The sequence below is a fragment of the Theropithecus gelada genome, chromosome 19, assembly GCF_003255815.1.
Source record: "Theropithecus gelada isolate Dixy chromosome 19, Tgel_1.0, whole genome shotgun sequence".
NCBI classification, from domain to species: Eukaryota; Metazoa; Chordata; class Mammalia; order Primates; family Cercopithecidae; genus Theropithecus; species Theropithecus gelada.
Genome location: NC_037687.1, coordinates 27,708,453 through 27,721,585, shown reverse-complemented (window position 1 = coordinate 27,721,585; position 13,133 = coordinate 27,708,453). Strand labels below are relative to the sequence as shown.

The window sequence follows — 13,133 nt, the reverse complement described above, 5'->3', positions numbered from 1 at the left end:
TGTGCTGTTTGATGGGAATGTTCAGAGGAACAGGCTGGGATTTTGTCCTGGAGTTGCTCCCCACATCTTGTCAGGGCTTCTTATATTGTTTCCAATGAGTTCTTCCTTCTGCAAATATTTATTGAGCACCTACTATATCCTGGACCCGCTGCTGGGCTCTCAAGGTCTCTCTCTTTTTTCAGTCAAACAAAGTAACTTCCTTTACAGAATTTACATTTGAAAGAGGAGACTAGCAGAATTAGATTCTGCTGTACCTGAGGGGGAAAAAGCAAATAATAGTGACTTGACCAAGAAAAATGCTTTTATCTCTCTCTTGGGGCCAGGCATGGTGGCTCATACCTGTAATCCCAGCACTTTGGGAGGCCAAGGTGAGTGGGCAACATGGTGAACCCCTGTCTCTAGTAAAAATACAAAAATTAGCTGGGTGTGGTGGTGGGCACTTATAGTCCCAGCTACTCAAGAGGCTGAGGCAGGAGAATCACTTGAACCCAGGAGGTGGAGGTTGCAGTGAGCCAAGATCATGCCATTGCACTTCAGCCTGGGTGACAGAGTGAGACTCCCATCTCAAAAAAAAAAAAAAAAAGTATGAGATAGGGAGTCTCAGGCAGGTTAGCAGCCTCCATGGTCTTAAAGACCCAGAATCCTTCTCAATTTCTGCTCCACCATCCTCGCCATGTTTCCAGCTGCAGACTGGCCTCATAATCCAAAATGGCTGCTGGAGCTCCAGCTATTGCACCAGCATTCCAGGTAGCAGGAACAAGGAAGGGTAGAAAGGCAGAAGGGCAAAAGAGGGCACCTTGCAGCCTCTTGAGTTACCTCCAAGACATCCCAGATGTAACACAGAACATTCCCACTTGTGCATCCGGGTTGGCCTTCCTTTGTCATATGGCCACACCTAGCTGCAAAGGAGTCTGGGAAGTGTAGTCTCTCAAAAGGTGCCAAATAAGATTGGCATTTTCTTACCAAGCAAATAGAGTAGAAAGAGTATTGGGGTGGGCTGCATGCCCAGGGAGACAGACAGTAAACAAGCAAGCAAGTGATTATGATGACTCCAAACTGGCATAAGTTAAGGAAGTTATGAACAGAGTAATAGGAGGAAGCCTCTCCAGAGAGACCTTGGAGCCAAAATCTGAAAGAAACCTGAAACTTGCAGGTCCTACCCAATCCCACCCTTCTATCACCTGTCTGACCTCAACTCCTGCCCTTTAGCTCCTGGCCTCCTTCCTAGTCCTCCTGAGCCTGCCTGGCTCACCCTCACCTCAGGGCCTTTGCACCTGCTGTTCCACCTGCCCGGAACACTCTTCCTCTACACATCATTATGCCCCCTCCTTCCCCTCCTGCAGGAGTTTGCTCAAATAATACCTTCTCAGTGAGGCCTTCCTTGACCACCTTATTTTATTTACTTTGAGACAGGGTCTTGTTCCGTTACCCAGGCAGGAGTGCAGTGGCACGATCATAGCTCACTGCAGCCTCAAACTCATGGGCTCAAGGAATCCTCCCATCTCAGCCTCCCAAGTAGCTGGGATAACAGGCACATGCCACCATGCACCACTAATTTAAAAACAAATTGGGGAGTAGAGACAGGGTCTTGCTATGTTGCCCAGGCTAGTCTCAAACTCCTGGGCTCAAGCAATCTTCCTGCCTCTTGGAGTGCTGAGATCACAGACAGGAGCCACTGTGCCTGGCCAGCCCTTTTATTTTATTTTATTTTATTTTGCTTTATTTTATTTTATTTTATTTTATTTTATTTTTTTAGACAGAGTCTTGTTCTATCACCCAGGCTGGAGTGCAGTGGCACGATCTTGGCTAACCACAACCTCTGCCTTCAGGTTCAAGCGATTCTCCTGCCTCAGCCTCCCTAGGACTACAGGCATGCGCCACCACGCCTAGTTAATTTTTTCGTATTTTTAGTAGAGATGGGTTTCACCATGTTGGTCAGGCTGGTCTCAAACTCCTGACCTCAAATGATCCACCCACCTTGAACTCCCAAAATGTTGGGATTAAAGGCGTGAGCCACCGCGCCTGTCACCAGCCCGTATTTTAAATTACATTCTCCCTCTCTCCTCCCCCTTACCTCCATCTGACCCGCGTTATATTTTATGAATTTATGTTGTTTATGGCCTGCTTGGCCTTCCTGTGGGCCGGGACATTTGTCTAATTTGTTGTATCTTCAGTATCTGTCACAGTCCCTGGCATAAAGGAAGTCCTCAATAAATGTTTCTGGAATGAATGAATCAATGAGACAAACATAGAAACAGGCAGTCCCAATCCAGGGAGGGATTACAGTGAGAGGCGTGTGTTACAGACCCCAGGAAAGTCTGGACTAGAACCAATAGAACTCCCTGTGCTGATGAAATGTTCCACATCTATACTGTCCAATTTGGTAGCCACCAGCCACAGGTAACTGTTGAATATTTCAAATGTGGCCAGCACAGCAGAGAAATTGAATTTTATAAATTAATTTTAATTAATTGAAATTTACACTTGCCTTTTTGGTTTGTCTGTTTCTTTAGAGACACAGTCTCACTCTGTCATCCAGGCTGGAGTGCAGTGGTACAATCATAGCCCAGTGAAGCCTTGAACTCTGGCACTCAGGTGATCCTCCCACCTCAGCCTCCCAAATAACTAAGATGACAGGTGTGTGTCACTATACCTGGCTAATTTTTTTTTTTTTTTTTTTTTTTTTTTTAGACTGAGTGTCACTCTATCACCCAGGCTGGAGTACAGTGGTGTGATCTCAGCTCACTGCAACCTCCACTTCCCGGGTTCAAGTGATTCTCCTGCCTCAGCCTCCTGTATAGCTGGGATTACAGGTACACGCAGCCATTCCCAGCTAATTTTTGAATTTTTAGTAGAGATGGAATTTCACCATGTTGGCCAGGCTGGTCTCGAACTCCTGACCTCAGGTGATCTGCCCACCCTGGCCTCCCAAAGCGCTGGGATTACAGATGTGAGCCACCGCACCCAGCAATTTTTGTAATTTTTATTTTTGTAGAGACAGAGTCTCCCTATGCTGCCCAGGCTGGTCTCAAACTCCTGGGGTCAAGCGATGCTCCCTAATGTTGAGATTTCAGGCATGAGCCACCATATTGGCCGGAAATGCACAGTTGAATGGCTAGTGGCTACTCTAAGGGGCACTGCAGGCCTAAAGGAAGGGGGTAGCTGGGCCAGGGTGCAGGGCTAAGATGATAGAGCTTTTCCAAGCAGAGCACAGAGCCCAGTGAAAGGATGTTCCAAGCAGAGTCTCGGAGGTGAGAATTGAGGGAACTGGGCATGGTTGTGAATGGCTGGAGGAAAGAGGCAGGAGGGGGTACGGTGGGAAGTGCAGGAAGTGAGGGTTCATCCCAAAGGTGGGGACTTCATTCCGAGAGGGTTTCCTTCCTCTGCACTTCTGGTCTCAAAGATGGAGAAGGGAGACACATGGGAGACCTGGCAGAAGCTGGGGACTCCGGGCCCCTAAGTGCCTGACCTTGGCTGATTCTCCCCGTTACTCATCTGATGCTTGTAGAACAGCAGGCCCTATGTGGCGACTGGGGACTCAATGGGAAACGAGACTGATAAAGTCACTACCCTACCCTCGGCAGGTTTCATAATGATTTCTGTGAACCTTAGGCACTTTTGCTCTTCTGCATTAAAAAAACAAAACAAAACAAAACAAAACAAAACATTGGCCAGCAAGGTATCTCATGCCTGTAAATCTGAGCATTTTGGGGAAGCCAAAGTGGGAGGACCGCTTGAGCCCAGGAATTTGAGATGAGCCTGGGCAACACAGCAAGACCTCGCCTCTGCAAAAAAAATTTAAAAATTAACTAGATGTGATGGTGCCTGCCTATAGTCCCAGCTACTCAGAAGGTTGAGGTTGGGAGCGCTTGGGCCCGGGAGGTCAAGGCTGCAGTGAGCCGTGTTAATGCCACTGCATTCCAGCCCTGTCTAAAAAGAAAAAAAAAAAAAGTTTAAATGTTATTATTTTGTGGCTGCAAACACCAATATTATCCAGGGTAGAACTTTTTCTTTTTTTTTTTCTTTCACTTCTACTTTGAAAAGAAATTAAAACATTTCCTCTAAAAGCATCATGGGCCCTAGACACTGTAGGTGCGATGCCTGGGATACATCGGCCCGGCCTTCAGGGAGTTTCTAGGCTAGTGGAGGAAACAGACAGCAAGTAAACAAGACGGTTTCTAGGGAAGAGAGATGCTGTGAAGAAAATGGGACAGAGGGAAGTGCAGTCTGGGCAGGGGGCTGGGGAAGGTCTGGCCAGGAGAACTTAGCACTGAAAAGGAACTGTGACAATAAGAGGGAAAGCTGTTGCCGAGGGAACCAGGGCTTGCAGGTGTTCTCAAATGAGGGTAGACCTGGGGCTGACAGAGGAGAAGGAAGAGGTAGGAGTGGAGGGGGACCAAGGGAACAAGTGGGAAATGTGGGCAGAGACTGGGTCCTGCAAGGTGTCTTTGTGTGGGCTTCCCTAGAATGGGAGCCTGAGGTGGGGATTCCTGTACTAAGGGTTTGCTAAGGGGGAACCTTCAGGGAGTGCAGGAGACTGGCTGGGGCTGTGGAAGGGGGTCAGCAGACGTGGTTCTCGCTGGAGTGGGAACCCGTGGGGTCAGGCTGGGCACCCCCGCTTTAGTGCTGCCTCGGACCTGCATATCAATCATGGGCTGTGGGCTGCTCCGGGAAGCAGGGACACATAATGGACTGGGCGAGTCCGGGACTCTGAAGGAGGGTGATTCTTAAGGGCTGCAGGCAGGTGACACTCCCAGCAGTGGGAGAGGGATGGGATGCCGCATCCAGGGGGAGGGCAGCTGCAGGGGTGCCAGCAATGCCTGCCATGGAGGGTCTTGTAGACCAGAGCTGGGAGTTTGGTTCCCTCCGATCTCCTCCTAACTGACATGGGATTTCAAGCAGGGGCAATAGCATGCTTTTTGAAAGATGCCTCTTACTCTTGTGTGGAAAACAGACCGGAACAGGGTGGGGGATCGAGGATGGCAGGAAGACGAGGGAAGAGGCTGCTCAGTCCCGGAGAACACTGTTGGGGACCTGGATATGGGCAGTGGCTGGAGGAAGGAAGCAGAGCAAGAGTCGATGGAAAATCTGCTTTCTTCTCCTTTCTTTCTCCCTCCTGCCCCGACTCAAGGCTTTTCATTCCCCCAGAATTCCTTTTTGCCTTCTTTTTCTTTTTCTTTTTTCTTTTTTTTTTTTTGAGACAGAGTCTTGCTCTGTCACCCAGGCTGGAGTGCAGTGGTGCGATCTTGGCTCACTGTAGCCTCCACCTCCCAGGTTCAAGCGATTCCTCAAGCCTCAGACTCCCGAGTAGCTGGGATTACAGGCGCCCACCACCATGCCTGGCTAATTTTTGTATTTTTAGTAGAGACGAGGTTTTGCCATGTTGGCCAGGCTGGGTCTTGAACTCCTGACCTCAGGTGATGGTCCTGCCTCAGCCTCCCAAAGTGCTGGGATTACAGGGGTGAGCCACGTCGCCCAGCCTCCTTCCACCATCTTCACACTGCTCTCCCTTCCTGCAGGGGCTTAGGGAAGGAATAGGGGGCAGCCGTGTGGTGAAGCCATAAGCCTCTCTGCGCTCACTGATCTCTCTCTGCTATCTTTTCTCTCTCTCCCCCTCTGACTGCCACCCCAAAGTCGAGCTTCGATCCCCACCACCGTGCCCAGCCAAGTTACGAGCGTCCTTCTTTCCTGCCTCCAGGACCTGGGCTGATGCTCCGGCAAAAATCTATCGGTATGCCACCCAAAAGAAGAGATGTGGGGGCTGGGGGAGGCCAGGAATGTGACAGTTTAGGAAAAGCAAGCGGACTTGGAAATGTTTTCTGCTTCCAGAGAGACCATAGTTTCATCAAATTGGGTTGAGAGTTCAGGCTTTGGAGATGGGTGAACTTGGCCATGATCCTGGCTCCCGTCCTTCCCAGCTGTGTGAACTGGGGCAGGTGGCTTCACTTCTCTGGGCCTCTGGCTCTACATCTAGAGAATGGGGATGCAGTGAGCTAAAGCCCCTGCTACAGCTTTCTGGTTCTTTCTCTTATACCAGATTCCATCCATTCATTCATTTTACAAGTGTTTACTGAGCGCTCGCCACATGCCAGGAATTGTTCTAGAATAGGGATATGTCAGCAAATAAAACAGACTAAAGTTTCCTGCCCTCATGGGGCTTGCCTTATAGCAGGGGAAGACAGATAATGGATTATAAGGATGATGAGCAAGAAAATTATCTAGTATGTTAGCAGTTGTATGTGCTATGGAAAAAAAAAAGAGTGGGCCGGGCGTGGTGGCTCACACCTGTAATCCCAGCACTTTGGGAGGCCAAGGCGGGCAGATCACAAGGTCAGGAGATCGAGACCATCCTGGCTAACACAGTGAAATCCTGTCTCTACTAAAAATACAAAAAAGTAGCCGGGTGTGGTGGCAGGTACCTGTAGTCCCAGCTTCTTGGGAGGCTGAGGCAGGAGAATGGTGTGAACCCGGAAGGTGGAGCTTGCAGTGAGCCGAGATCATGCCACCGCACTCCAGCCTGGGCAATAGAGCGAGACTCCATCTCAAAAAAAAAAAAAAAAAAAAGTGAAAAAAAATAGTAGAGTAAGGTAAGAGATCGCGCCATTCCACTCCAGACTGGGCGACAGAGCGAGATTCCGTCTCAAAAACAAAACCAAACCAAACAAAACAACACCTAGAGATGAATTGGGGAATCATGAGGCTCTCTGGGGCTAAGGCAGTCCAGGCAGAGCGAACCACTTCTGCAAAGGTCCTGAGGTCGGGCTGAGTCTGGTGCGTTTGTAGAACAGGGAGGAGGCCCGTGTAGCAGGGGCCGAGTGAGCACTGGACATGAGGGCAGAGGGGGACAGGGTCCCAATCCTGCAGGATCTGGGGAGTCATGGTGAGGACTTGAACCTTTGCCCTGAGTGAGGTGGGTGCATGGCCAAGGCTCTGAGCAGAGGAAGGACATGAGCTGACTTCAGTTTTAACAGAAATCCTCTGGCTGCTGTGAAGGGACTAGATTGAAGGGGATGAGCTGGGAAGCCCGGGGACCAAAGAGGAGAGGTGACAGCTATTGCTATCCAGATAGGAAATGATAGTGGCTGGCCCAGGGTGGTGACTCTGGAGGGGTGAGAAGGGACTGGATTCCGGATATGTTTTGAAACAACAGGATTTGCTGGTGGATTGGATGTGGGTGACGTGAGGAAGAAAGCTACTAAGGGTGGCTGCAGGGTTTTCAGTCTTAGCGCCTGAAAGGACAGAAATGCTGTTTGCTGCGGTGGTAGGGGGAGACGGTGGGCTGGGCGGAGTCTGTTGGGGAGGAGATGGGGAGATTGGGTTGGAGAGTTTCGAGTCGGAGATGCCTGTGAGACAACCAGCTGGGTGTGGGTATCTGAATAGAGGAGCCTGGAGCTCGGGGCTGAGGATGGGGCCCCAAGCATAAACGTGGGCGTCCACAGCAGAGAGGCAATGAATGAAGCTGGTCACTGGTTGAGAGGGAGTAGTCAGAGGCGAGAAGAGGGTCAAAGACGGAGCCTTGGCAGTGAAGTAAGCAAAGACTTAACTCCTGCACGCCTCCTGGAGTTGTTTTTCCCTGACTGGATCCAGCTTTTCCCCAACTCCTGGCGTTCAAAGTCCACCAGTGTGAGTCTTGCACTCCCACTGAGTGTGGGGTCCACCTGGCTCTCATCGTTTACCTGATTCTTTTTTCTATAGATCCGCTCCCTTTTAAACTTTAGCCCCATCGTAAGTGGTTCTCTCTGTAGAATCACAGCTTTGACGTGCTGGTTGCACTTCTTTCCTGCATATAAGTGAAAAGAAACACGCATCTATGCATAAACACGAGGGACTATCCCTTCCCAGCTCCAGCCGCTTTTGCTGGCCCCAAACCATTCACTGAGCCTTTGAACGGAATTAGAAAACGGCGCCCCCTCCTGGCTTGGGGAGGAAGTTCCGCCGAATTTCAGTTTCCTCACCTTGCGGTTTGCAGTTGTGCGGTGCACAACCTGTACCTCTGTATGCGGCAGATTTGTGTTTACCCCAAATAGGGAAGAGCTGGACGAGTCCACGTGAAGTTCCTGGCATATACGGGGTGCCATTCTTGTTATTAGTATTGTTGCGGTTCTGTGGGATAGTGGAGCAGGGAGTCCCTCTCCCCCAGGGTCCCCTCCCTGATCCTCTGTATCTCCCCAGGGGCGGCAGAAGATGACAGACCTTACCTAGCACCCCCAGCCATGAAATTCAGCCGCAGCCTGTCTGTGCCTGGTTCGGAGGACATTCCCCCGCCACCCACCACGTCCCCGCCGGAACCCCCCTATAGCACACCTCCAGCCCCCTCCTCCTCAGGGCGCCTCACCCCCTCCCCTCGGGGAGGGCCCTTCAACCCCGGCTCTGGGGGCCCCCTCCCCGCCTCCTCCCCTGCATCCTTTGACGGGCCCTCCCTTCCCGATACCCGCGTGGGGAGCCGCGAGAAGAGCCTGTACCACAGCGGGCCCCTGCCCCCTGCCCACCACCACCCGCCCCACCACCACCACCACCACGCCCCGCCCCCCCAGCCCCACCACCACCACGCCCACCCTCCTCATCCTCCCGAGATGGAGACAGGCGGCTCTCCCGACGACCCTCCACCCCGCCTGGCTCTGGGGCCCCAGCCCAGCCTGCGAGGCTGGAGGGGCGGCGGGCCCAGCCCGACCCCGGGGGCTCCGTCCCCGTCGCATCACGCCGGCGCGGGCGGGGGCGGCGGCTCCTCCCAGGGCCCGGCTCTGCGCTATTTCCAGCTGCCCCCGCGGGCGGCCAGCGCAGCCATGTACGTGCCCGCCCGCTCGGGCCGCGGCCGCAAGGGCCCGCTGGTCAAGCAGACCAAAGTGGAAGGCGAGCCCCAGAAGGGCGGCGGCCTCCCGCCCGCGCCGTCGCCCACGTCCCCGGCCTCCCCGCAGCCGCCGCCCGCCGTGGCCGCGCCCTCAGAGAAGAACTCCATCCCCATCCCCACCATCATCATCAAGGCCCCGTCCACCAGTAGCAGCGGCCGCAGCAGCCAGGGCAGCAGCACCGAGGCGGAGCCCCCCACCCAGCCCGAGCCTGCGGGAGGCGGCGGCGGCGGCGGCGGCGGCTCCTCTCCCAGCCCCGCCCCGGCCATGTCGCCCGTGCCGCCGTCCCCCTCGCCCGTGCCCACCCCCGCCTCGCCCAGCGGCCCGGCCACGCTGGACTTCACCAGCCAGTTCGGGGCCGCCCTGGTGGGGGCGGCCCGGAGGGAGGGGGGCTGGCAGAATGAGGCACGCCGGCGCTCCACGCTGTTCCTCTCCACCGACGCGGGGGACGAGGACGGCGGAGACGGCGGGCTGGGCACAGGGGCGGCCCCGGGCCCGCGGCTGCGCCACTCCAAATCCATCGACGAGGGCATGTTCTCCGCCGAGCCCTACCTCCGACTGGAGTCTGCGAGCAGCGGCGCGGGCTACGGCGGCTACGGGGCCGGGAGCCGAGCCTACGGGGGTGGCGGGGGCAGCAGCGCCTTCACCAGCTTCCTGCCCCCGCGACCCCTGGTGCACCCGCTGACCGGCAAGGCCCTGGATCCCGCCTCCCCGCTGGGGCTGGCCTTGGCCGCCCGCGAGCGAGCGCTGAAGGAGTCCTCGGAGGGCGGCGGGCCCCCCCAGCCCCCTCCTAGGCCCCCATCGCCCCGCTACGAGGCCCCGCCGCCCCCTCCGCACCACCACTCGCCCCACGCCCACCACGAGCCAGTGCTGCGTCTCTGGGGGGCCTCCCCGCCGGATCCCGCGCGCCGGGAGCTGGGGTACAGGGCCGGGCTGGGCAGCCAGGAGAAGTCCCTTCCAGCCAGCCCGCCCGCCGCCCGGCGTTCCCTGCTACACCGCCTGCCGCCCACTGCTCCCGGGGTGGGGCCCCTCCTGCTGCAGCTGGGGACGGAGCCCCCGGCCCCGCATCCTGGAGTGAGCAAGCCCTGGAGGTCCGCAGCCCCCGAAGAGCCCGAGCGGCTGCCGCTGCACGTACGGTTCCTTGAAAACTGCCAGCCCCGGGCCCCCGCGACGAGCGGAAGGGGCCCCCCCTCGGAGGACGGACCCGGGGTCCCGCCGCCCAGCCCACGCCGGTCCGTGCCTCCCTCCCCGACCTCCCCGAGGGCCAGCGAAGAGAACGGGCTGCCCCTGCTGGTTCTGCCGCCGCCCGCCCCCTCGGTGGATGTGGAAGATGGCGAATTCCTTTTCGTGGAACCGCTGCCTCCGCCCCTGGAATTCTCCAACAGTTTCGAAAAGCCGGAGTCGCCCCTCACGCCTGGGCCTCCCCACCCGTTGCCCGACCCACCTGCCCCGGCCACCCCGTTACCCCCTGTGCCACCCCCGGCTGTGGCCGCAGCCCCTCCCACCCTGGACTCCACCGCATCCAGCCTGACATCCTATGACAGCGAGGTGGCCACCCTGACCCAGGGGGCCTCCGCCGCCCCTGGGGACCCCCCTCCACCAGGCCCGCCTGCCCCAGCAGCACCGGCTCCCCCTGCCCCACAGCCCGGCCCAGACCCTCCGCCTGGCACGGATTCTGGCATTGAGGAGGTGGACAGTCGGAGCAGCAGTGACCACCCGCTGGAGACCATCAGCAGTGCCTCCACGCTGAGCAGCCTATCTGCCGAAGGTGGTGGCAGCGCAGGGGGTGGGGGCGGGGGTGGGGCCGGTGTGGCCAGTGGGCCGGAGCTTCTGGACACCTATGTGGCCTACCTGGACGGCCAGGCCTTTGGGGGCAGCGGCACTCCCGGCCCGCCATACCCTCCTCAGCTCATGACTCCCTCTAAGCTCCGGGGCCGGGCACTAGGAGCCAGCGGAGGCCTGCGGCCTGGCCCCAGTGGGGGACTCCGAGACCCTGTCACCCCCACCAGCCCCACCGTCTCGGTGACAGGGGCTGGAACCGATGGGCTGCTGGCCCTGCGTGCTTGTTCAGGACCCCCCACGGCAGGCGTGGCTGGGGGTCCGGTGGCTGTAGAGCCAGAAATCCCACCGGTGCCCTTGCCGACGGCCTCCTCTCTGCCTCGGAAGCTGCTGCCCTGGGAAGAGGGCCCGGGCCCACCGCCACCACCTCTGCCTGGTCCCCTGGCCCAGCCTCAGGCCTCAGCCTTGGCCACAGTAAAAGCCAGCATCATCAGTGAACTCAGCTCCAAGCTTCAGCAGTTTGGGGGCTCCTCGCCAGCTGGTGGCGCTCTGCCCTGGGCCCGAGGAGGCAGCGCGGGAAGCGGAGACAGCCACCACGGGGGAGCCAGCTATGTCCCGGAGAGGACCTCCTCCCTGCAGCGGCAGAGGTAAGCGGGGGGCTGGTGGCCAACAAGGGAGGCCAGAGGGGTTGATGGCATAGCTGTGTCCCTTTAGGGTCTCAGGGTGGCAGAAAGGAAACAGAAACCAGGTTGGCAGGAGTCTGCTCTCGAAGAAGCATGCTTCCACAGATACTTTCTTTTTTCTTTTTTTTTCTCTCTCTTTTTTTTCCCTTGAGATGGAGTTTCACTCTTGTTGCCCAGGCTGGAGTGCAATGGCACAATCTCGGCTCACCACAACCTCTGCCTCCTGGGTTCAAGCGATTCTCCTGCCTCAGCCTCGCGCCACCACACCCAGCTAATTTTGTATTTTTAGTAGAGATGGGGTTTCTCCATGTTGGTCAGGCTGGTCTCAAACTCCCGACCTCAGGTGATCCATCCACCTTGGCCTCCCAAAGTGCTGGGATTACAGGCATGAGCCAACATGCCTGGCTCTTTTTCTTTCTTTTTTTTTTTTTTTTAGAAACAGGGTCTCACTCTGTCACCTGGCTGGAGTGCAGTGGTATAATCATAGCTCACTTGCAGCCTCAAACTCCTGGGCTCAAGCAGTCCTCTGGGACTATAGGTGCATGCCACTATGCCTGGCCAATTTTTCTTCTTTTCTTTTTTTTTTTGAGATGGAGTCTTGCTCTATTGCCCAGGCTGGAGCGCAGTGGTGCAATCTCGGCTCACTGCAACCTCCACCTCCCAGGTTCAGACAATTCTCGAGCCTCAGCCTCCTGAGTAGCTGGGATTACAGGTGCCCGCCACCATGCCTGGCAAATTTTTGTATTTTTAGTAGAGACGAGGGGTTTTGCCATGTCGGCCAGGCTGGTCTTGAACTCCTGACCTAAGGTGATTCATCCCACCTCGGTCTCCCAAAGTACTGGGATTACAGGCATGAGCCACCATGCCTGGCCCTGGCCAGTTTTTCTTAAGCTTTTTGTAGAGACCAGCTATGTTGCCCAGGCTAGTTTCAAACTCCTGGGCTCAAGTGATCCTCCTGCTTTGACCTCCCAAAGTGTGATTACAGGTGTAAGCCACCTAGTCCAGCCTTTACATTTTCATTTATTTCAGTAGCTTCTGTTGTCTCCTCCCATCACCATCACAACCTACATCCCATGATGAACAAAAAGTTATTAACAGGCTGGGCATGGTGGCTTATGCCTGTAATCCCAGCACTTTGGGAGGCTGAGGTGAGCGGAGCATGAGGTCAGAAGAGAGAGACCATCCTGGCTAACACGGTGAAATCCCATCTCTACTTAAAAAAATACAAAAAATTAGTTGGATGTAGTGGTGGGTACCTGTAGTCCTAGCTCCTCAGGAGGCTGAGGCAGGAGAATAACTTGAACCTGGGAGGCAGAGGTAGCAGTGAGCCAAGATCGCGCCACTGTGTTCCAGCCTGGGTGACAGAGTGAGACTCCGTCTCAAAAAAGAAAAAGTTATTAACAAAGGAGACTGGAGTGAGATCTGCTTATATTTGTTTCCTTGGTGAGCTGTGACTTCTTTCTGACAGTCCCTGAAATCTGTAAGTCCCTTGAAGCCAGTGTGGTTCAAGACAGGATGCAGTTATAGGTGTGGTTCTAGAGCCCACCTTCTCGGCTTCCAGTCCCAGCCCTGCACTTTCCACCTGGGTGATCTTAGGCAAATGAATCCACCTCTCTGTAGAACGGGGATGGCCTAGTGCCAGCCCAAAGAGTTTTTAAGAGAATTTAATATGGGTTATTGTTGTAACATGAGATGGGGGAAGAGGGGGGCCTCGAACAAGAGCCCAACTTCTACATGGGGAAATACAGGATGATGCAGATGTTTCCCAGAGCAGCCACTTAGCTGCATCGTCACAGAATTCGAGCCCATTCAAGACCTTCTAGTC

The 13,133-nt window shown here is 55.6% G+C and overlaps 1 protein-coding gene across 1 annotated transcript in view; it reads left to right on the top strand.

Moving 5' to 3' along the window:
• SHANK1 (SH3 and multiple ankyrin repeat domains 1) overlaps positions 1–13,133 on the top strand; it is a 58,977-nt gene that overhangs the window by 40,806 nt on the left and 5,038 nt on the right. Inside the window, exons 22-23 of the mRNA XM_025367136.1 lie at positions 5,635–5,731; positions 8,173–11,272. Coding sequence (XP_025222921.1) covers positions 5,635–5,731; positions 8,173–11,272 — 3,197 coding nt within the window. The remainder of the gene's footprint in view (positions 1–5,634; positions 5,732–8,172; positions 11,273–13,133) is intronic.